The 23,443-nt window shown below is 40.1% G+C and overlaps 1 protein-coding gene across 4 annotated transcripts in view; it reads left to right on the forward strand.

The window, feature by feature from the left end:
* PHKB (phosphorylase kinase regulatory subunit beta) overlaps positions 1-23,443 on the forward strand; it is a 247,598-nt gene that overhangs the window by 207,506 nt on the left and 16,649 nt on the right. For 3 of the 4 annotated variants that reach the window (XM_053582095.1, XM_053582098.1, XM_053582097.1), the window contains 4 exons: positions 520-577; positions 2,921-3,011; positions 5,964-6,166; positions 22,906-23,040. In XM_053582095.1, the coding sequence (XP_053438070.1) occupies positions 520-577; positions 2,921-3,011; positions 5,964-6,166; positions 22,906-23,040 (487 nt within the window). Of the gene's footprint in view, positions 1-519; positions 578-1,891; positions 1,983-2,920; positions 3,012-5,963; positions 6,167-22,905; positions 23,041-23,443 lie in introns of all 4 variants that reach the window. The other variant, XM_053582096.1, reaches the window with a different exon arrangement.

A 23,443-nucleotide genomic window follows, 5' to 3' on the forward strand; every position in this document is an offset into this window, starting at 1 on the left:
ATTTACTAACAAAACCAGTTATACGGCCAGACCATAAATAATTTGTAGCCAAAGAATGTAGACTGGTGGTATCTTCTGAGCTTTCGCCTGTGTCAGAACAGTAATAGTCATGTGCACACAAAGGGGCCCTCAATAAGGTTTTTTTGACCAAATCAGTTCAAAGTGTACAGTATTTGTTCAGTTTGCTAATGATTTCACTATATTCTGGTTTTTCTGTTTTCTACGGTAGATTAAAATAACATTTGTACTTGTAAAAGCTCAGATTGCATGTTAATTAAGAAAACAGTTGAATTTCAAGAAATAAAATACCAAACTCATATACTCAGACTAAATAATAACAAGTGCTAGAGACGTTCATACTGTGTATATGGGTTATGTATCAGATAGTTCAGAACATTAATGGGTCAATCAATTCTACTGGAACACAATGAAAATTCAAGAGTGTTTTTTTAAAACAATAAATGTTATGCATTTAATTAAAAGCTTTCTTCAACAAAGACTCTATTATCCAATGTCTAGGTACCGTTTCTGATCACATTGAGAGAGTCTATAGAAGAGCTGGCAGCAAAAAACTTTGGTTTGTATTAGTGTCCTTGTCATTATGTTTTATTTTTATGTTATCATGTATTTTGGTTTAAAGATGATGGCCCAGTCTTAAAGATGGTTCTTCATTCTAAATTTTACTTTTGAACTCTGAGGTTACAGCATCGTGACTCTTTCTAAGGATGTAGCATGTCTTCCCCCAGAAGAGTCTAGGAATGATATGCCAAAGGCTCGCACCTCCTCTGTCCCAGCAAGATGTGGAGGCTCGAGTTTGTATTTAGGAAACCTTTTCTGTATAAGCAAAAATAATATACATATAAGGTTGTTCTCTTACCACTTAAGTTGAATGAATCACAATGATTATAGTTGTTTCGTAAGAAAAAAAAATTACTTTGTTATATATAGGTAGTCTTTTCCCAGCATTTTAAAAAGTGAATAAGTTTAGATAAAATTGTTTAAACTCATAATGGGTTTTTCCATTTTTTTCATGAGTCAGGGTCTCAGTGTCGCTCAGGCAAGTCTCGAACTCCTGAGCTCAAGCAATTCTACCTCCTCAGCCTCCCACAGTGCTGGGATTACAGGCGTGAGCCACCGCGCCCAGCTTCCAGAGGCTGAGGCAGCGGGGTGCCAGCAGACCGAGTCTGAGGTTGTGGTGAGCTACCACGCCCACTGCACTCTGCTCAGGGGCATAGGGTGGGACCCTGTTTCAACTAAAAAAAAAAAGTAAAGAAATAAAAAATAAGCAACGAAATAAAAAGAAAAGCCAAAAAATAAAATAAAATAAAAAAACTAAAAAAAAAAAAATCACAATGGGATAGCAAAGCCTAAATGCATGGCCCTCTGTATTCTGATATGATTCTAACAGATTTACTAACAAAATCTAAAAGATTTTGAAAGTAAGTGTGTTTTTAAGTGACTTGTTACCTAATTTTTTTTAAGAGTCTCAAGCAATATCGTAAGATACTCCCTTAACCTCAGTAAGCCTCCATCTAATCCCTAAAGTAGGGGTATTAGACAAAATGAACTCTATTTTTGTGGTAAATATACCATTCCTGCCCAGAAGAAATAATGAAATAATCATATGGTTAAATCTCTCAAATTTTCATTGTAAAGTCTCAAGACAGTAACGCATGCAAGCTTTTTAAAAACGTGTTGCTTTTTAGCCAGTAAATTTCAAATGTAGTCTGTAGGCTTACTTTTGGCTAAACAAACCTGTTCTTGCCTTATTTATTATACTTGCATTTTAGATAATTCATTAACTAGCGAACTGTTATATTTAAAAGTACAAATTCCTGGAAGTTTTATTTACTCATTTTCCCTTCTATGGCTTTTCTACTGACACACCCAGGTTGGCGGTGCGCTACGGGGCTGCATTTTCCCAGAAATTTTCTTCCTCTATAGCCCCACACATTACTACTTTTCTGGTACATGGGAAACAGGTAACATGCACAGAATTTGGAAACTCAAGCTGCTTGAAACGTGTGGGCTTATTTGCACTCTGAGGGTTAAACATGTCTTTTTGTCTTCCAGCGTGTGGGTGAAATTTGCTTTAGAAGTAGGAAGTGTTGGTTCCACTAACTTTATCAGTTATCGACTTAATTTTCTTCTAGTTCATCTATGTTGAGAGTAAGGAATATAAATGCATTTTATAGGTCAGTGTCTATGGACGTCTTAAAATACAAAATAAAACAGCCAGTATCAAACCTACATTTTTATTTATTTTCTGCTTATAGAAGTTCCACATGAATTTTTACTTTTGAGGGAAAAACTGTCTTCAGCATTGCCTGTGCCGAGCTTACAAAGATCAGTTCTCTACATTCTGAAGCTTCCTCAGTGATGTAGAAATAGCCGTGTGGATTCCTCCCCCAACATTCTGGTTTATCAAGAAAAAAAGAGTGCTGGTATTTCATTGTAGCACTTTCTAAAATTCAGTGCAGAGTAAATTCTCTAATCCAAGAATTTGGTTCTCTAGGCACCAAAGAAAGATGATTTAAAGTGGTTATAAGAATGGGTCACATGTAACCTTAATAATGAATTTGTTAATGCAAAATCAGAATAACCCCCCCCCATTTTCTCCCCATACATCCCCCTCCTCAATCAAAGGGCCAGTGAGGCTCCCTTTTCTTTCTTTTTCAATTGACAGTGGTACCAACAACGCTGTGGCACAGCCTTGCAGCAGAGGTGGGGATGAGGGTTTCCTCTCTACCTTTGAATGGTCCTGCAGTCTGGGAAATTTTAGCTGTAGGCTCAGTGTTGCCTCCAGACACTTGGGTGGAGACCCACTGTGTATATTTCTAAAGCTCCCCAGTCAGGGCCCCATTGATTCTTCATCTTCTAGTGTTGTGAACATCTGGCCTGCTCTCTTCTTTGCCCCCAGGTCGGTTGTGCGCCGTGCAGCGAGTCTTTTAACTAAAGTAGTGGACAGCCTCGCCCCATCCATTACTAATGTTTTAGTGCAGGGCAAACAGGTAAGTCTCTGCTTTTCAGATACTTATTTAGTCACAGCTGCAATGTTTTCTGGGTAGATCCTTACTTTCCCATCTGGGGGGCCTCAGTGCTATAGGCCCTTCACAACAGAATAGTGGCCCAGGCACCCCACAAAAGGCTCCTTCTCCAGGCAAAATCTAGTCTGAGAGATGCACAGTATTAAATGGTCATCCCTTTTTCCTACTGCCCCTCAGACTATATTTTCCAACTCCTGTGTTAACTTGTGATTAGTGTAGATGCTGGTGTAGAGAATGGGATGGTAACTACTGAAGCATCCAGACAGGTTCAGGACAGACAAGGGCAGGTGAATAGCAAAGGGCGCTTTCCCCTCTTGCCCCGCAGAGTGGCACTGGTGTTCAGGCGGGCTGGGGTCTGCATGCCAGGGCCGCTCCCTAGACCCTCCCCATTCACCGGGGCCAGTCACCAGCTCCTCACAGGGCCGTCTCCAGTTAGCAGGGGGCTCTCCTGATGGGCTGTGATACTTCACTCAGTCTGCCCAGGATCCCAGCTCATCTGAAAGTGCGTCTCTCACCTCGTGGTAGGCTGTGAGCCCCCAGAGGTCAGAGCCTGAGTCTTGCTCAGTTTGCGTCCCAGTGTGCCCAGCGTGGAGCCCGACTTGGACACTCGGTGGGTGTGGGTTGAACTGAGCTAGTGCATGTGGGCGTGTGCAGTGGGATGTGGCTGTTTTGTGTTCTATAAGTTTTAATTATATGGCTGAATCATTCTTTGATTAAGAGTGAAAACCCAGGTTTTTTCCTTTCTCTTCTTTGGGAATATATGTGCTTTCTTATGTTTTCCTGGTAGTTGATGTAGGGATATAATAAACCTTCATAAGGTGAAGTACTTTAACTTGCTTTAATAGGATCAACCCATTGTTCAGATTTCAGGGCTCTTAATCCATTAAGATTCAAATTATTCTATCCTGACCACTAGCTTTTGAAATGAAAAATAAGCTATTTTTTCTGTAATATTTAAAAACAATTAAAAATAATTAATAATAAACTCCAGAGAAAAGGTTAAGTCATTTTCATATATGTTATTTTCTCTGCTTTCTCCAAATTGTTGAGAAGTAGAATTTTCATCCTTATTTATTAGCTAAAAACAGACCAAAAAACAGGAAGTAACTTACCTGGTGCTTTTCCTCACTAAAATTCTCACCTCTAGCCATGGAGTCTTATATTTTTGCCCTGGACCAAGCTACCTCTAAAAGAAAGTTAAATAGGCTTTGGGAAGCTATTTTTCTTTGGATTTTATGTCCCAGGCAGGGGTGTCCAAGCTGTGACCCACAGGCCACATGCTGATTTTCTAAGGACTTTTTCTGCTTATCTATACACATCATGAAATATGTGCACATTTCATGAAATCAGCTTTCATTCATATTTGTGTATTTAATGTTGGCCCAAGACAATTCTTATTCTTCTAATATGCAGCAGAGAAAAAAAAGGTTGGACTCCCCTTTGTTGTGTTTCTGAAATACAGTTAATTCTACTGTGTATGAAAATTGAAAAGGTTTTGGAGACCTTCAAGGTCACTGGCACCCGACACTAGGAGCAAAGGTGGTTTAGGGTTGGTCACATCCTTTCTGTACAGTATCTAGAGGGGGCCAGCAGCCTGTGGGCCTGAGACCCTGCTCCCACATCCTGGAAGCTTCAGAGCCTGTTCTGAGGCTGTGCTTGAACCATTGCCCTTCAGACTAGCATGTCTCCTAGGGTGCTCATCACGGACAGAGCTGGGTAAGCCTGGGAGGCCAGGAGCTCAGCTTTGTGACCAAGTGCACAAAGTCCATTCATTGGCAGCATCTTACCTTTTTACAAAAAAGAAATGAAAATGGAGCATTCAGAGTTTGCATTTGCACATTTATGAAAAGCTGCCCTGGGAACTCAAGTGATACTGTTTCTGCAAAGTACACTCAAACCTACCTCAAGCTCTCTGGACGGAAAGAGTGGTTTAGTCATCATAGATTTCAGAAGCAAGGATGTACCTTCTGTTTGTTTTCTTCTTTACATGGTGACATTTTAATAAAAGTAGCCACACTCATGCTAACTGCTCGGTGCCACTTGTGATCCAATAAGCCAGCAGTTTTCAGTTTTCACCCCATGTTCGTTCTTTCCCCTCATTTCTGAAAACACAAGCCCTTTTCTATGCTGTTCTTTTTCCTGCCACTTCATTAGGCACATAGAAAAGAGAAGGAAATGGGGAGTGAAGAGGTAGGATGGGCTGCAGAGCCCTTGAGGAAGCAGAACTCGAGGGATCCAGCGGACAGAGAAACCAGAGAACTTCTCTTGCCAGCTGCAGCCGCCTTCGGCTTCAGCGCCATCTCCCTTGTGCTCCGTGCTCTCCCCGCTCACGGGCAGCCTTGTACACTCTCCTCGGCAGTGAGAGATCTTCCCCATGTAGTTTAACCCTCACTAGGTGCCTCACATCATGCCAGGAAAAGTGAGGGCCGCACAAGAACTAAGGGACCTCACCTTTAAAAAGGTTACCACATTGCTAAAGAGCAAAATGTTCTGCCTGAGAAACTATAAAAAACCAAAAAGTATCTCTCAGATACAAAATTGTGTAGATTGTGCAGTAAAGTAAAGCTATTCAGAGTATTCTGGTTTCTCTGGGGAGTTTCCAGGACTAAAGTAATTCAGAATAATTTTATCTTAATTGTTGTTTATAGTCCTTCCCTACTTTTATCCACTCACCCCCACTCCCCTGACTGGGACCTTATATCTTAGACTAGACTTTGAACCATCACAAATTCCAGTGGGAGTCGTGCTATGAAAGCCATTTTAATAAATAGCAGGAAAGTTATCCTACCTAATTCCCTAGCTTGTGTAGAGTAATTTCAGCCTGCCAGTCATCCTGAGCCTTGGTTTTTTTTTTTTTTTGTTTGTTTTTTATCTTTTAGTAGCTAGATTTTTACAATAAAATTCTGCCACTCATAGGTAACTCTGGGTGCCTTTGGCCATGAAGAAGAGGTTATCTCTAACCCTTTGTCTCCAAGTGTGATTAAGAACATCATCTATTACAAGTGTAATATCCATGATGAGAGGGAGGCAGTCCTCCAGCAGGAGCTGGTCATCCACATCGGCTGGATCATCTCCAACAGCCCGGAGCTGTTCAGGGGCATGCTGAAAATACGCATCGGGTGAGTAGAGGACTTTGCATTTGCACACAGGAAATTAAGTTTGAGTTATCCCCTAGCAGAGTCTGGGCCTCTCCAAGCAAGGCGATGCTCCAGGTGTCTGATGTGCATTTAGAAAACGCATATCCCCTGAGCCACGGAGGCCACACCTGATGGTGTGAAGAAGTAAATGGCAGTGGCGTGAAAGAGTCCTCATGCTCAAGCTGCCAAGTACTGTAACCCTGTTCTCTGTAAAATCAGACTCAATAGCTGGATCATGCACAATGCTTGCACAAGTTCCTGAATAAACCTTAAGAAGAACTTTCAGGAAAACTGAGAGTCAAGTGGATACACTCAGATGAAAGCGTAGTCTTTTTAAGAATATTCTGCATCCATTTTCTACCAAATTCTAATTTTTGACATTATAAGGGTTCTTTTGGAGGAAGAGATTAAATGTAAGGCTCTTGTGACCTTGAGTCTTCTTGAGGAAGAGTGTTATGAGACAGCCTGGTATAGTGAGAACTGACCAGGCTTTGGCATGTAACAGGACGGAGCCCCTTTGCTGACTGCCGTATATCATCCTGGTGACCTTGGATAGGTGACTGAGGCTGCCTCACCTCACTTTACTGCCAGCCTCTCTGTTTTACACTGAAATGAAATGAGATAGGTCTTAAAAGCCTATGACAAGCTAATTAGATAAATGTATCTTTCATAGTGCAAGTATCATGTGACTATGCCCTAATTGAAAAGATAATTATAAATGATACCTGAGCATAACAAATTTGCAGGGTGTTCCTCAAGTGTTTGAAAAGAATATATTTTCTCTGATGAGTGGAAATATGTGTGCATGTGAGAAATAAATGGCAGTGGCCATTTGTTGCTAACTATCTAACTGGATTTTCTGTTCTACTTGATACTTACTTGATTGATAAAAGCCTTAAGAAGTTTTCATTATAATTATGGATGTGTCAGTTTCTTTCTTTTTTTTGTGTGTGTGTATCAGTTTCTTTTTGCATTTTTTTGGTTTTATTTTACATACCAGTATTTTAAAACTTTGTTTTGTCCATGTTACTTTATAGCTTTTATTGATATAGCTTTGTGTCAACTTTTTAAAAAATTTCAAACATCTGGTGGGTCATGTTTGTAATCCCAGCACTCTGGGAGGCCAAGTTGGGAGGATCCCTTGAGCTCAGGAGTTAAAGATCAGCCTGAGCAAGAGCTAGACCCCATCTCTACTAAAAATGAAAAACTAGGCAGGAGTTATGGTGGGCACCTGTAGTCCCAGCTTCTTGGGAGGTTGAGGCAGTTTTATGGCTTGAACCCGGAAGTTTGAGTTGCTGTGAACTAGGCTGATGCCACAACACTCTAGTCTGGGGCAAGAAAAAGAAAAATGTTTCAAACATCTAAGTGGGGGAGGTCCAGAGCCCTGTATGCAGATAATTTGAGGACTGTTTTGCTTATATGTGGTATCTGCCAGATATCATGAAAAGTATGCATGGACCATTTGTTGCTCATCAACTTTTGTTAGTGTTTTTGTATTTAACGTGTGACCCAAGACAGCTCTTAGTCTTCCAGGGTGCAGCAGAAGGAAAAAAGGTTGGACACCCCGATGGAGACCTAGTGCTGGTGCTGTCAGCAGCTTCGGGAGTGTCAGCCAGAGCCACTCTCGTTTCACCTACACCCTCATCCACACCCGTCCCAGCCACACCCCTCGCAATCCTTTCAGGCAGAACTGTCATATCATCTAATCTATAGATACTTCAATGTGTATCCCTAGAAGATAAGGACATTTTAAACACAACCAGGATACCATTAGCATGCATCGAAACAAACAGTTGAGTTACCTTTTGTCTAATGTATCACCACGCCTGCACGGTGTACTGTCTTCCACCTCTTCACGCTCAGTATTCTTCTATAATTTTGTCTGTATATTGTATATGTACATATATTTCTATAATCAGCATGTATGCTGAATTTATTTTTAGTCTGAAATTGCCATTTTTATTTTGATAAGAAGTACATGTAAAATGTATCATCTTAACCATTTTTAAGTGTATAGTACGGTAGTGTTAGCTATATGCATATTATCTTTCATAGAAAGATATATTTCATATTTGTGGTATTTCTTTTACATTTTGATGTATTCCTGCATTTTATTTTATGTTTTCTGTTTGCCATGCTTTTTGGTTACTTTTTTCCTTTTCTGTTTATTGTTGCCTTAATTTCTCATTCATTTCTTAGTTTTAATTTTATGTGTGACTATAAAGCACTTTATGAAAAATGATTACACTTTTTTTCTTCAAAATTACATGTAAAAAATCTCATTGCTTATTTGGCAACATTGATGTCCCTCTTGATGTGTCAGTTCCCATGCTGGGAATCTGCAGTAATACAAGTACATGAGGATGGGTTTCACAGCAGTCTCCATGTCAGCATTGTTCAAAATAGTGAAACACTGGGAAAACCCAGGCATTCATCAGCAGGAATTAGTTTGCATAAATTCTGTCATAGCCACATGGTAAAATGCTATGCAGCCATTACAGTGAACAAGATGACATTTGGCATACTGGTGTTTGTAATGTATAAGATAAATTAATGAAAAAATCACAAATGTATTCCTCTGTTCCTAAAGGAACAATAATCATACCCTATCTATAAATGGGCAGTGATGTGTGGGGAATATCTGAGGAGTATATGTCACATTGGTGTTGGGTCTCTTCTTTAAGAGATTTCCACTTTCTAAGTTATATTTTTCAGTATAACTTAAAAATTGTATTTTAGCTTATTATTTTCTAAATGATTTGCCTTATAGCAACTATGGCATTTTCAAGTGAATTTCCCATTCTTTGTATTCTCTTTCTTTTGACTGAAAGTAAATTACTGTGCTTCATAGAACTGGGGCTGAATCTTCACCCCTTAAAATTGTTTCTTTCAAAGGTTTAGAGGTATTCCAAATGAATTACAAGAACTGTGGATTGTATCCTGATTTGTGTGTTCTTGGTTCACTTTAAAATTTCAACTCCAACCTCCTGGTGGCTTTTGGGGAAACCGAGCTTGTCTTTGATGTGAGTTGACTCTGAATGAACAGAATCGTGATTCCCTCATACGTGGTGGGAAGAGCCCTGTTGCCACAGACTCAGGTATTTCTCTGAGGCAGAATGAAAAGTGTGGATTCTAACCTCTTGGAAGCACAATCTTTGTAAGAAATATTCAAGTTGCGAGAGCTTCTCCTGGTGACAGTCATCCTGGCAAAGGCGTCACAGCCTGCCAGGGAAGGTAAGCAGTCCCCAAGATTGTACAGTGCTGAGATTTTCAGTCTCCATGAGCTTTCCCTTTACTGCTCATGTAGCACTGGGGGCTCGTTTATGTCTTCTCACAAATCCCAGAGGAATCCTTTTCTTGAATTGAAATCTGACCTGAAGTGTCCTTCTATTAGTGGAGTGTTTAGCTTATTATTCCTGTTCTTATCTTCTATTCTATATTAGTGCCTTTCATGAGAAATAACTTATGCTTTTTCCTTAAACTGTGTGTCACCCAAAATAAAAATGTCAGGAGACAGCGTATAACTTCATGTTTAACAATAGCAGAAGATGTAAGAAGCCACCATTTAGAAAGAGGACCAAAGAAAGACAGTTAATCAAACACATTTTCAAAACCATGTTGAGAGAGTAATCTGAAAAGTGGGTAGAGAGTGATTGGGTGGAAAGTCTGCCAAATGGAATGACAGAAGTTCTTGTTCACCTGATCACCATTCATTAGCTGTGTGACCCTAAACAAGTCACCCAACTCAGTCTGTAGCAGTCCTTGGTGCTTAGTAGGAACCAGTAAATATGGTTAGATTGAATTAATGAATAATCCTAATTTCCAGGATAGCAGTTATCTCAACTGTAAGGTGAATAGGTTGAATAAGATTGGAATTAATTAACCTCTAGCCCAAACTGCTCATAAAAACTCTTCATGGGTTGCTCAACATCCTACGGCCATTTCTCACAACTGTGTTGGCCAGAGGGAACATGACGAAAAATAACCCAGGTTCACCACCTGCCATTCTACAAACATTTTTTGTCTTTGTGTTTTTTGTAAACACTAAAGATGGCTTGCTACTTTTTTATCTTCTCAGGCATACCTGTGTGAGGGCAGTGGTAATGCCTCAATTGCATAATTTTGAAATGTAGAGACTCAGGAGCATTCCTTCAATAAAATATGAGGAAAAGAAAAACAATAATAGCAGAAGAAATTTGCTTTGAAATCTTAATTATTTACTATCCTAAAATTTAGTCTGGAATTGTGGCATTATAAATGCACTCATTGTACTAATAATGATCCTGCCCAACTCATTATGACCATTTCCTTCTTATGCAGGTCTCATCACTGGGACACTTTCAGTTGGGGAGCAGTTGAATATTTTTTTATTTTTATTTTTATTTTTTTTTTTTTTGTAGAGACAGGGTCTCACTTTACCGCCCTCGGTAGAGTGCTGTGGCGTCACACGGCTCACAGCAACCTCCAACTCCTGGGCTAAAGCGATTCTCTTGCCTCAGCCTCCCGAGCAGCTGGGACTACAGGCGCCCGCCACAACGCCCGGCTATTTTTTGGTTGCAGTTTGGCCGGGGCTGGGTTTGAACCCGCCACCCTCGGCATATGGGGCCGGCGCCCTACTCACTGAGCCACAGGCGCCGCCCCAGTTGAATATTTTTTAATGAGGAGTGATTTATTTAAGAAATTTACTTCTGGGGGGAGGATGGGTGGAAGGTGGGTAATTGGTGGGACCACATCTATGGTGCATCTTACAAGGGTACATGTGAAACTTACTAAATGTAGAATATAAATGTCTTAACACAATAACTAAGAAAATGCCGTGAAGGCTATGTTAACCAGTTTGATGAAAATATTTCAAATTGTACATAAAACCAGCACATTGTACCCCATGATTGCATTAATGTACACAGCTATAATTTAATTAAAAAAAAAAAAGAAAGAAAGAAAGAAAAGAAAAGAAATTTACTTCTGCCAAGGACAGGGACTCAATCTTATATTACTTCCTGTCTACATCACAGTGTAGCTCATTCAAGACGCTCAGTAAACATCTTATTGTTTAATTAATAAATGTATAGGATATAACCAGAGTCAGGTGATTTGCTTTGGGCTAGTGATGGGGAAGTCAGGAGAAACAAGGGTCTGTGTGTCTCTGTGCTCTTAGAGAAATACAGGACTCTTGATTTTGATAAATACACTTGGTTTGTGCCACATGATATTGGAATTAAATGTGAAAGAAGATTTAAGTCAGAACCTTCAGGAAATGACCAAATTAAATAAGGTCTTGTTTTGTGTGAAAGTCTAGTCATGTACACAGTATGTCGATGACAATTGGGACGCAGCACACCTCCCCATTCATTTACTAATGGGATCCCCTCGGAGCACAGTGCAGGCTGCCTTAGTACAGTAAGAGCTGAGAGGATACAGTGTGAGTAGCATGTGGTCATTGCACTCAAAGATGGCTCTAGTAAACCACCCTCCTCCTCCTGCTGCATCATCAACAGATGTCATTTATTGAACATCTGTTTATATGCTAGGCAATGTGTAAAAACTTCTTTACATACATTGTCTAATTTAATCCCTACAACAACTTCGACATAGGCACTACGACCCAGAGGGCATAGATGGCTTCTTAAACCGTAAGTGGAAATAAAGGGACTACACCCAGGTCTTCCCCACTCTGAGTGGAAATAAGGGGACTTACGCCCAGGTCTTCCTGACTCCTTGCTCTTCAGTCTGAACTCCTTTCAGCATGGTTCTCCCCTGTACACATTGCCATCGCCTCACAGAAACAGGCTGTCATGTCTATTTCTAGAACCTTATGACCTTTATGGTCTCTTTTGACTTAGGAACTGGGTTACAGTCCAGTATTCACATAGCAACTGTTATGCCGCAGATTCCAGATGATTTTTGTCTTTTGTCTGTCTCCCTCCAATCTAGGATCAGCAGTGTTAGGCATTTTACAGTGTAAGGCAAACCAAGGAACTTGAATAGCTACAAGTTAACAAGCCTAATAGATGAGCCTTTACACCATTATTAATCACAGAGCCAAGGAAATAAGGATGATTCTAAGTTGGCCCCTTGTACAATACAAAGATTATTAAGATGCTGTGAAAAGTTGGGAGGTTTAGAACAAGCTTTTCATTCCCTTGTAATGTTACAGGCCACCTCTGACAAATGGAGAGTTTCATCATATTGACCACACCAAAACCAACTTTTTAAAATATAGATCTACCTGCCTACTGTGGGATCAAAATTGGCTTAAGAAACAAAGTGTACGAACAGTTTAAAATTGTTTGTTGTATTTTCAAGATCAGTATTTACAGAGGAAGCAAGATTTTCCTGAAGATGAGTCTTCTATGTAGCTACCTGGTGGATGCCTGTGTCCCAAGCTCGCAGCCAGTCTAACACGTTGTTAATGAGCACACGCAGGGACCACGGTGGTGTTTATTTGGTTCAGCCAAGGAAAAGAAAATGAGATAAGGGGAGAGAGTTGCCATTTAATTCCTCTAAGGAAAATTTTCCAGCTCTCCTAAGGCAAAGCCACCCCTGTCACCTAATTCAGCTCTCTGGAAATCACCAATATGAGGTTATAAGTAGAAAGATATGAATTTTATTTCCATTTCTTCCACAAACTTAAGTGACCGTCTTGGGCAAATGAATTGTCCTTTCTTATCCTCCGAGGAAGAGATCTAATGTTACTGCACTCCAGTATTCCAGGTAGCTTACATAATCTTCACAAAAACCCTGTGCATTTATAGATAAGCACTTGGAAATTCTGCACAGTAACTTGCCCAAGGTCGTGGAACCAAGAACCAGGATTTGAAACCAGCATGAATGACTCCAAAGCTCACGCTCCCTCATCCAATTCCAGCTCCCTGGTCTGTAAAACTGTTAAGCTGTCCCTGCTGTGGCTTTCTCCTTGTGTTGTGAGTCTGGGTAAGGGATGTGAAGATGCTTACAAATAAATGGTAAAGCTTCAAAATTATTGCTGTGACATTTGATAATTTGAGGTCTTCTCTTTTACTTATGGCTTTTGGAGAGCAGGTATCTCTGGGGAGTCCTTTTTACATACCACAAATCTCAAGAATCCATAGTAGGACACCTCCCCCAGGCACACAAACCCCAATAAACACACATGCTCAGTCCTGTCTTCTGGTCCAAGGTTTGCAAAGGCCCTGTGCTCCCACAGAGACATTCACTGGAGGAGGTGACCTTTTCAGCCATGGTTGGTTTTCCTTTAGAGCCTAGTGGAATTTTCGAAAGCACTTCATATAGAAACCCTGACTCGGAACTTCTTTGGGAGTCTCTCCTGCCATGTGACATGGTGTCACCTCTCCATCACCTGAGAGGGCCTCCTGAAACCTGTGACAAGCAGTGTTCCAAAAGTCCCTTTACCCTTGTGACCTGCAGTGTTCTTCCTCTACATTAGCAGCAAGGGTTTAGAATGCTATTTCTGCACAAGGGTGTCAGGCAGCTGCAGGAATTATAATTATCTGTCTGGGGCTTGTGATAGTGCCCCTCTGAAGAAGAAGATACTTCTCTGTGTTTTGTATGTTTTTACTGCCCCTTCATCCCTAATTAATTTTTCTAAGGCCTCGGCTCCTTTAAGTGAATGGGCCCCTTGCATGTTTGTTGGCAGCAGCAAATACAAAGTCAGTATATTTCTTTTCAAAATTTGCCTTGATACGTACCTAGTAAAGGAATTGCAGGATCGAATAGCAGGTCTACTTTTAGTTCCCTAAGTGTTCTCCAAACTGCTTTCCAAAAGGAACATATTAGCTTGCATTCCCACCAGCAGAATAGAAGTGTTCCCTTCTTTCCACATCCATGCCAACATCTATAGTTTTGGGATTTTGTTATGTGGGTTACTCTTACTGGAGTTAGATGGTATCTCAAAGTTTTTTTGATTTGCATTTCTCTGATGATTAAAGATGATGAGCATGTTTTCATGTGTCTGTGCATAAGGCAAGGGTACATGTCAAATATTAAGAGTAGAGTATATATGTCTTAACACAGCAAGTAAATGAGATAAAGGCTATGTTAACCAGTTTGATGTAAGCATTCCAAGTTGTGTATAAAATCAGCACAGTGTACCCCATAAATGCATTAATGGTCACAGTTATGATTTAATAAAAAAAATTTACCTTGAATTAGTCCCTGGAAGGTTTTTAGTTTGCTTAAAATTGGTGATCAAATTATTCATTTATAGGGTCTTTGAATGTCAAGTTTCTTAGAAGTTGTTGAACACATAACAGCTTCTGAGTTAGTCCTTTGTGTCTTGTAGTGGTTACAGCACGACTTTAAAAGAAAAATGGGAAGAAATTTATGGCATTCATTCTTTTTTTTTTTTTTTTACTCCATTATGGGATGAAAAAGCATTTCAGACTCATTCTTTTCATTTATTCATTTATTTTTTTTGAGGCAGAATCTCACTCTGTCGCCCTGGGTACAGTGTTGTGTCACAGCTCACAGCAACCTCAAACTCTTGGGCTCAAGCTTCCTCCTGCCTCAGCCTCCTGATGGGACTACAGGTGCCCAACACAACACCCCAGCTAGTTTTTCTATTTTTAGTAAAGATGAGGTCTCACTCTTGCTCAGGCTGGTCTGAAACTCCCGAGCTCAGGTGATACTCCTGCCTGGGTATCACAGAGTGCTGGGATTACTGGTGTGAGCCACGGCTCTGCTGAGACTCATTCTTATCTGGCCTGTTACTGTTTCCTCTCTCTTTTAAATGTTAATTATGATTAAAGAGATTGCTCAGTCAGATTTTGAAACCATTTTCTTCTTGGAATGCCAACATTCACAGGGCCAAACGGACATAAGAAGTACGTCTTACCCGGAATTCCCCTGTACTGCGTATACTGTTCTCTCTTGGTTAACCTCCCTCTCTCCCTGAGTTAACCTCTCTTTCTCAGTTAACCTCTCTCCCTGAAGTAACCCCTCTCTCCCTGAGTTAACCTCTCTCCCTGAAGTAACCCCTCTCTCCCTGAGTTAACCTCTCTCCCTGAAGTAACCCCTCTCTCCCTGAGTTAACTTCTCTCCCTGAGGTAACCTCTCTCTCCCTGAGTTAACCTCTGTCTCTGAGTTAACCTCTCTCCCTGAGGTAACCTTTCTCCCTGAGGTAACCTTTCTCCCTGAGGTAACCTCTCTCTCCCTGAGTTAACCTCTCTCCCTGAAGTAACCTCTCTCCCTGAGGTAACCTCTCTCTCCCTGAGTTAACCTCTGTCTCTGAGTTAACCTCTCTCCCTGAGGTAACCTTTCTCCCTGAGGTAACCTCTCTCTCCCTGAGTTAACCTCTCTCCCTGAAGTAACCTCTCTCCCTGAGGTAACCTCTCTCTCCCTGAGGTAACTTCTCTCTTTCGGTTAACCTCTCTCCCTGAGGTAACCTCTCTCTCCCTGAGTTAACCTCTCTCCCTGAGTTAACCTCTCTCCCTGAAGTAACCTCTCTCCCTGAGGTAACCTCTCTCTCCCTGAGGTAACTTCTCTCTTTCGGTTAACCTCTCTCCCTAAATTAACCTCTCTTTCTCAGTTAACCTCTCTCCTTGAGTTAACCTCTCTTTCTCAGTTAACCTCTCTCCCTGAGTTAACCTCTCTTTCTCAGTTAACCTCTCTCCCTGAGTTAACCTCTCTTTCTCAGTTAACCTCTCTCCCTGAGTTAACCTCTCTTTCTCAGTTAACCTCTCTCCTTGAGTTAACCTCTCTTTCTCAGTTAACCTCTCTCCCTGAGTTAATCTCTCTTTCTCAGTTAACCTCTCTCCCTGAGTTAATCTCTCTCCCTGAGTTAACCTCTCTCTCTCAGTTAACCTCTCTCCTTCAGGCTTTTTAAAAATATATTTATGTACGTCACCCATTGCCTCACTTGATTTTAAATCAATAGCACCATGTTTCTTTTTTTCCCCCAAGGTTGATCCTCTAATACAATTTCTTCAACTTTACTGCTATCAGGCACTCCAGTGAAGAAAATTAACCTGCTCACAAGAATGGCTTTCTAGTCTGATAATGATTTGATTTGCTGTCTCATTATTGATTTGTGTTCCAGCTTCTCTGTTGAGATAGATCAAGTTCCTGACAGGCACATTACTGTGAAGCCCTCCAGTCAGCTGCTTTCTACTGCAGGCCTGTCAGTCAGGCTGCAGTGGGAGACGCCCTGGAGGATGTGTGCCGTCCAGCCTTTCTCATCTCTGCTTTGCATACTGCCAGGACAGCTTCTGTAGGAATTATGATCCAGACGCATCTTGTCCTGTGATGCACCAAACTGCATCTGTGGATCATAGGTCTTGTGCTCACAGAAGGCCACTGGTATCACTGGCACCAGGCTATGACATTGCTCCTGCAGCACAGAGAAGACAATTAAAACCTCGAGTTCATTAGCATGTTCCTGGTACTCATTCGAAGGTCTTTGCTTTTGACATTTGATATGAGGTAAGGAAGTGAGCTGGTGGAGCTCTCCAGCCTCTATCCTATCATGACTGGATTGGGGTAGGCTGAGTCAGTGTTCTTCAGTCCCCAGACAGGAAGCTCAGTTTGCCTCATCAAATCGTCACCCTGTCCATGTTAATATCAGTCAAGCAGAAAACTCTCTTCTTCCCCTTTCCTGTCTTCTGTTATATGGTCTGTCAATTTGGGCTGCCGTAAAAAAATACCCTAGATGGGGGCGGCTTAAACAGCAGAAATTCATTTTCTCACAGTCTGGATGCTGGAAGTCCCAGCCACAAGGCGCCAGCTAGTTCAGTTTCTGGTGAGGGCTCTCTCCTCAGCTGCTTTCTCCGTGTCCTCACATGGGAGAGAAAGAGAGAACTTTCTGGTGTCTGTGGTGCTAATTCCATCATAAGCGTCCCGCCTTCCTGACCTCATCTAAACCTAATTACTTCTAAAGACCCCCATCACATTGGGGTTAGGGCTTCAGCAGATGAATTGAGGGGAAAGAGGAGAATACAGTTCAGTTCACAGCACATGGTTTAGTAAAATGTTTGCGCAGAGAATCCTTCATTCCCTTGTTTAGTAGCAAATTTAGCTAATCCTTATTATCTTGAAATAATTTCAAAATGGTCATTAAAACATTATTTCTTACCAAGGAGCAGTGCAATGTTTATGGATTTTTTTTCCCAGAAAATGTTAGCCTTTCTGGTGGTGTTAGATTTCTGTATACTTTATTTCATTCTTTGATTGGGGCATATTAGAAAGAAAAATGCCATTATACACACAGTATCCCTACTAACCTCAAAACGAGAGTTTTTAGAAGAATAAGCTTATTTCCAAGACTGTAGAGGAAGACTAATCTGTCCCTTTGCATTTTTTCAGTATTCCTAAGGAATTCATTGTCCTCAAGTCAAACCCTGATACATATGAAGGTTGATTTGATCCGTCAGGTATAACTGTCAGTTTGCCATTGGTTATTGGCAAGTAGAGCATGTCTCTGGATCTGTAGTAAGGCCTGAATTTACAAAGATTTGGTCCATGTGTAATGTTTATTCTTTCAACTTTCCACATTTGCTTTCCTTCTTTCGCATGTAAGTGCTTTTACACTGAAAATGTCAAATCAGCTTTGTGGTCTTGTCAGTGGGAATGGGATATCTGTCTTGATTAGTAGTCCTAAAAAACAGAAGAAATGCCCTTGATTTTCTTAGTTTATGTCTAAGGCTGTTTTACTATTTTTGTTTCAGTCTTTTGAAGAATTCCAAGATGGAAAAATATTAGTGTGGACAATATTTTTAAGTGAAACAATATGTTAATAATATGACATATTCATTTGTGCTCCATTGAATGAAAAACAGGGATCTTTTCCTTTAGTGATTGTTGAGTATAATGTTTTCTATAATTTGCTCGCAGAACTGCTGAGATTTTGTAAATAGAAGGAAGAAGCCCAAGGGAAACTTTTAGGTCTCCTGCTATCCTTGTGTCTGGTACTAGGGGTTTTGAAAGATAAATGTGATAGATTATGTTTACTTTTACTAACCCAAGTTATTGGAGGACCTTAAAAAGTAAGCCTTTTCAAAATAAAATAATATTTATTTTAGAAGAAAATACCTCTTTAATTTAATTGAATGTGGCATTTGCTTAAGTAACTCCTAAGACTTAAAGTAAAAGTTTCCTCTGTTGCAAGAGGGACTTTGCCTAACAATTGCAATCAATGTAACCTGGCTTATTGTACCCTCAATGAATCCCCAATAATAAAAAGGAAAAAAAAAAAGTTTCCTCTGAGCTGACTTTGCAAAGTCACATCGTTTTTGTGTGCCAAAGTCACAGAACAGTTGTCTGACATTTTTATGACTTTTTAGAATTGCAAAAGCTTATATATTGTTTTATTTGTTCCTCAAAATAATTTTATGAACTAAGTTTGACAGATAATAGTAATATTCCCCTTTGAAAAATAACTTGCCAATTTTAAATGTATAGTAACAGAATTATTTGGTAAATTCCTCACAAGCAGTTGTTGTTATTTACATTTGCTGTATTTGTTTTATCTTTTTTTTCTGTAGTATTTTATAAAGCAATCCTAGACACTTGACTTATACCCTTGAATGTTTTAGTGAGTATATTTGTATTTCTAAAAATGGACATTCATAATCACATTACCATAATCACACCCAACAAAATTAGCAATAATTGCTTAATTTCAACAAATACCCAGTTCTTATTCAGATTTCTCTGATGTCCCTCAAAATTATGTTTTACAGTTGGTCTGTTTTTGAGTCAGATCTGCAGTAAGACCCACCCATGACATCCATGGTTGTGCTCTTAAGTCATTTGAATTCCAGAACAGTTCCTCCTGTCCCCACCTTTCATTCCATTGACTTGTTGAGGAGACCAAAAGGGAAGACTTTACATTTCTCACAGAGTTCCTTCCATTATTCTAGGCTGCCTCACATGTGAATTTAAATCTAAATAAATAAAATAGAATCAAATAAATTAAATAATAGAAGATGATTCTATTTTATAAAAATAGAATTTCTTTATTTAAAAAAGAGGTCCACTGAATAGTTTATTGCAATTGAAATAATAGCTGTAGTATTAGTTGTAATAACTAATTCCATAAATGGCAGCATCAAAGCATCCAAAATAATTGTTTTTGTTATTTTTATGCTTGTATAACAGTTTAGTTGAATGCAGTCAATGATAATTAGGATGACCAAGTAAAGAAATCCTAGTCTTGGCTGGTAACATTGGTTTAGTTTAGTTTTTCTCTTCAGCTTATTAGAGATATACAAATGGTAAATCTTAATTCTGTTACATGCTTTGTTGTTATTTATATACAAGGTCTGACAATTAAATTCATGAATTCACCACCATGCGCATATGTGGTCGGCACTATACAAACAACTCAGTAAGGTTTCATAACACTGTTATATCTGTGAGCTATGTTTGTGTCAGAATGTGACAGTGTTTTGCTGAGTGGCATTCATTGTTGTTGTGTGTTTTTGTGTGCCATTGTGAGAATATCAGAGGTTGAATTAGAGCAATGGATAAACATTTATAAATTTTTTATTAAACTTAGCTAGAGTGCAAGTGAAATCAGGGACATGTTAATCAAGTTTATGGGGATAATGCCAGGAAGAAAATGGTAGTGTACAAATGGATTAAATGTTTTTCTGAGAGGAGAGAAAGTGTCATCAGTGAAGCCAATTAAGAGCAGAATTGTCAAAAATATTGCAAAAATTAATTAAATATTGCATCAAAATCATCAGTTGACTGTGAGAAGCATATCAGACCAAGTAAACATTGGTAAAGAATTAGTTTCTTAGCTGGAAATCTCAACCAACAACTCATAACTTTTGCATCACAACAGTGTGCCAGCTCACACAGCACTGTCTGTGAAGGAGTTTTTAGCCAGCAAACAACTAACTGTATTGGAACACCCTCCCTAGTCACCTGGTCTTGTCCCCAATTACTTTTTCTTTTCTTTTCTTTTCTTTTTTTTTTTTTTTTTTTTTTTTTTTTGCAGTTTTTGGCCAGGGCTAGGTTTGAACCCACCACCACCGGTATATGGGGCTGGCGCCCTACCCTACTCCTGGAGCCACAGGTGCTGCCCCAATTACTTTTTTCTTTACCTAATGATAAAGGAAATACTGAGGGGAAGATATTCTCGTGGCATTCAGGACACCAAGGATAGTAGGACAACAGCTCTGATGGCCATTCCAGAGAAAGAGTTCCAAAATTATTTTGAAGGGAACAAGATGGTGGACCAGAAGGATCATTCAGCTGAGCTCTCCTAAAAGGACTGGGTAAAAAGGGAGAACCCAGCCATACGTGGCATGGGGATATTACCCAGAGAGGGAGCACTCAGGGAGCATAGCGAGGAGATGGTAAGCTGGATACAGCATATGATCTGGAGCAGTGGAAATGTGATGAATTAGACAAGTGATCATGACCGGCTGTGATTGGCTGAGCCTCCACAGAGGTCCTAGACAGGAGGAAGCCTTTCAGGAGTTTTCAGATGTTGGGGACAGTACATGTTGAGTGGAAAGCTTGGAAGAGTGGGCAGACTCAGGAATGCATTAACAAGCTGTGGTATGTGTATACATGGAATACTATCTTTCATACTAACCTGGATGGAGGTGGAACACATTTTTCTTATAAAGCATCACAAGAATGGAGAAGCAAGAATCCAGTGTACTCAATTATAATGTGAAGGCAGCAGATAAGCTAATACAAGGTGGAGGGAAGGGGAATGAGGGAGCAAGGAGAAGAGAGGAGGGAGGGGGATGGGGTATTACAGTGTATGGCAGGACAAAATTACAAGAGGGACTTTATCTAACAAATACAGTCAATGTGACCTAACTCTTTGTACCCTCAATGAATCCCCATCAATTAAAAAAACAATTATTTTGAAGGATGGACTATGTGCTACCATCAATGCATAGCTTCTCAAGGGGAGTACTTCAAAAGTGACTGTTGTGATGTTCATCAATGAGTGTGTAGCACTCACTTTTTCTAAGATGAGTTTCCAAATTTAATTGTCAAACCTTGTGTTGTCAAGAAACCCTGAAATCTTTGTTGTTCGTAAATACTTCATTATCTTTATTGCTCTTATCAAGGAACAACTATAAAGTATTTGTTGCATAGTTTTGTCAATAATGGTAATGATTTCTTTAAAAACTTCCACTCTACCTTTGTGTATCTCTTATTCCTCTATAATTTATCTCAGTGTTTTGCAGCACATACTCTGCAGGGGACAGCTAGACTAGTTAAATTCTTAACTTTAAGAAATGGCAACAACAAAAGAATAGGGGAGAAAATAGGAAGAGCTGGGAGTTGTCTTAGCCCTGGGCAGTGGAGACTGTGGGCCTTGGCCTGGCCTAGCTGGAAGGGAGATTTGCCTGGTCGATACCACCTCTGGCTCAACTGGGAAGGATTAGCATTTTTTCTTACCTTTTCCACTGAAAGACATTAGTCATCCCATGAGGGTATGTCCCTGATGTTTTACAAACCAGTCTTGGCAGAAAGAAAGAATTTAATCTTTGAATACATCTAACTTAACTTTTTCATCTCTGAACCTACAATAGCCTTGTGAGTTGTCTTTCAGAAAAGTGTATCAAGAGAAAGGTAATGATATATCTGGTACAGTGACTTAGCCCTTTTAGATCTTATTCTAGATGTTTCCCTCCATAGGCTGGTGGTGACACAGCCTCCCTTGGGGGAGGAAGGCAGCATGGGTGAGTGACAGCAGAATCTTTCCTGACACTGCATCACACCATCTCTGTTGTTCAGAGTTCACCAAGGATGTAAGGATGACGCAAGGGAGTCTGAGGGGTGCAAGCAATTCCTTGGCTTTCCTAGTGGTGTGTAGAGTTCTGGTTCCCTAAGATACAGTATTACTTCCATAGTTTTTTTGTTTTGTTTTCTTTTCGTAACTACTTTATCTGAGCTCTTCCCTGGTTATACAGTAAATGAAAGATAAAACTGTGAAAATGCTTTCTAAAAGCTTCTCGAAAGCCTCAGTGCCCCATAGCACAGTGGTTATGGCGCTGGCCATATACACTGAGGATGGCGGGTTCAAACCCGGCCCAGGCCAGCTAAACAACAATGACAACTGCAACAACAACAACAACAAATATAGCCGGGCGTTGTGGAGGGCACCTGTAATCCCAGCTACTTGGGAGTCTGAGGCAAGAGAATTGCTTAAGCCCAAGAGTTTGAGGTTGCTGTGAGCTGTGACCCCCCATAGCACTCTACTGAGGGTGACAAAATGAGACTCTGTCTCAAAAAAAAAAAAAGCTTCTTGAAAACTAAAATTACTTACACATAAAATAATGAAATATTTTGGCTCCTAAGGAATGACTACAAAGTAAAGACAATTGATAAAAGATTTGTGTCATTCCTGGGAGAGGAGTATTTACATAATAGCATCTCTCAGACCATTTTTGAAAGGCGTGTTTGTGTCCCCCTCCCCTTTTTTTTGGCATGTATCTAGTATTAAGACAGTACAGTGTGGCCGCTATTTGTATGCAGAATACTATGATACTGCATTGGAAGGCTCTCACTTGATGAGAACCTAAGTACTTGCCTGTTTTTATGTTTTGCAGCCTTACCACCTGTGCAAGAGTGGGCCTCATTTTTAAGAGTCTAATTTTGTCACACAATCTTGATGGAAGTAATTACATGCACAGTACAGGAAATTCAAATGGCTCTTTCTTTATTCCCCTTTGGTTGGTCAGTGCTGTTAAGATGTGCAAGGTGATTTTATTTCGAGAGTCATCAATTCTGTTTCCCCTGTTTTGTTTCAGATGGATCATCCATGCTATGGAGTATGAGCTGCGGACCCGGGGTAGGGACCAGCCAGCCACGGACTTGTATCAGCTGTCACCCAGTGAAGTCAAGCAACTTCTGCTGGATATTCTCCAGCCACAGCAGAATGGAAGGTAATGGGAGTCCTCCATTCCCTCCACTGCACTCTGGATTCATAGAGCATCAGAGTGTTTAGTTTACTACATCTGTGAAGTTTATAAGTTATTAATAAGAAGTAAAAAGGAGCAGAGTATCAGAGGCCACCCTAATAGATGGGAGGTATAAACAGGAAGACTAATTAAAATGTCTGTCTTCTTGTGTGTGGAGTTGAATTTTATACTGTTTACCAGTATAGTTTATAAGCATTTCTTCATTTTTATTCTGTGCAAAACACAGCAGTTGATCCCAAGTTAGCCAGTTCCCTTTATGTACCTCTGTGCACTCACCATCTCTTCTCAACATTTTGGCAGAGGGCACTGGGTTTGGTAATGCTATTAGATATATTGCCTGTGACGTTGTTTCCCTTATCAGACTTTA

Source organism: Nycticebus coucang, chromosome 2 (assembly GCF_027406575.1).
Source record: "Nycticebus coucang isolate mNycCou1 chromosome 2, mNycCou1.pri, whole genome shotgun sequence".
NCBI lineage: Eukaryota > Metazoa > Chordata > Mammalia > Primates > Lorisidae > Nycticebus > Nycticebus coucang.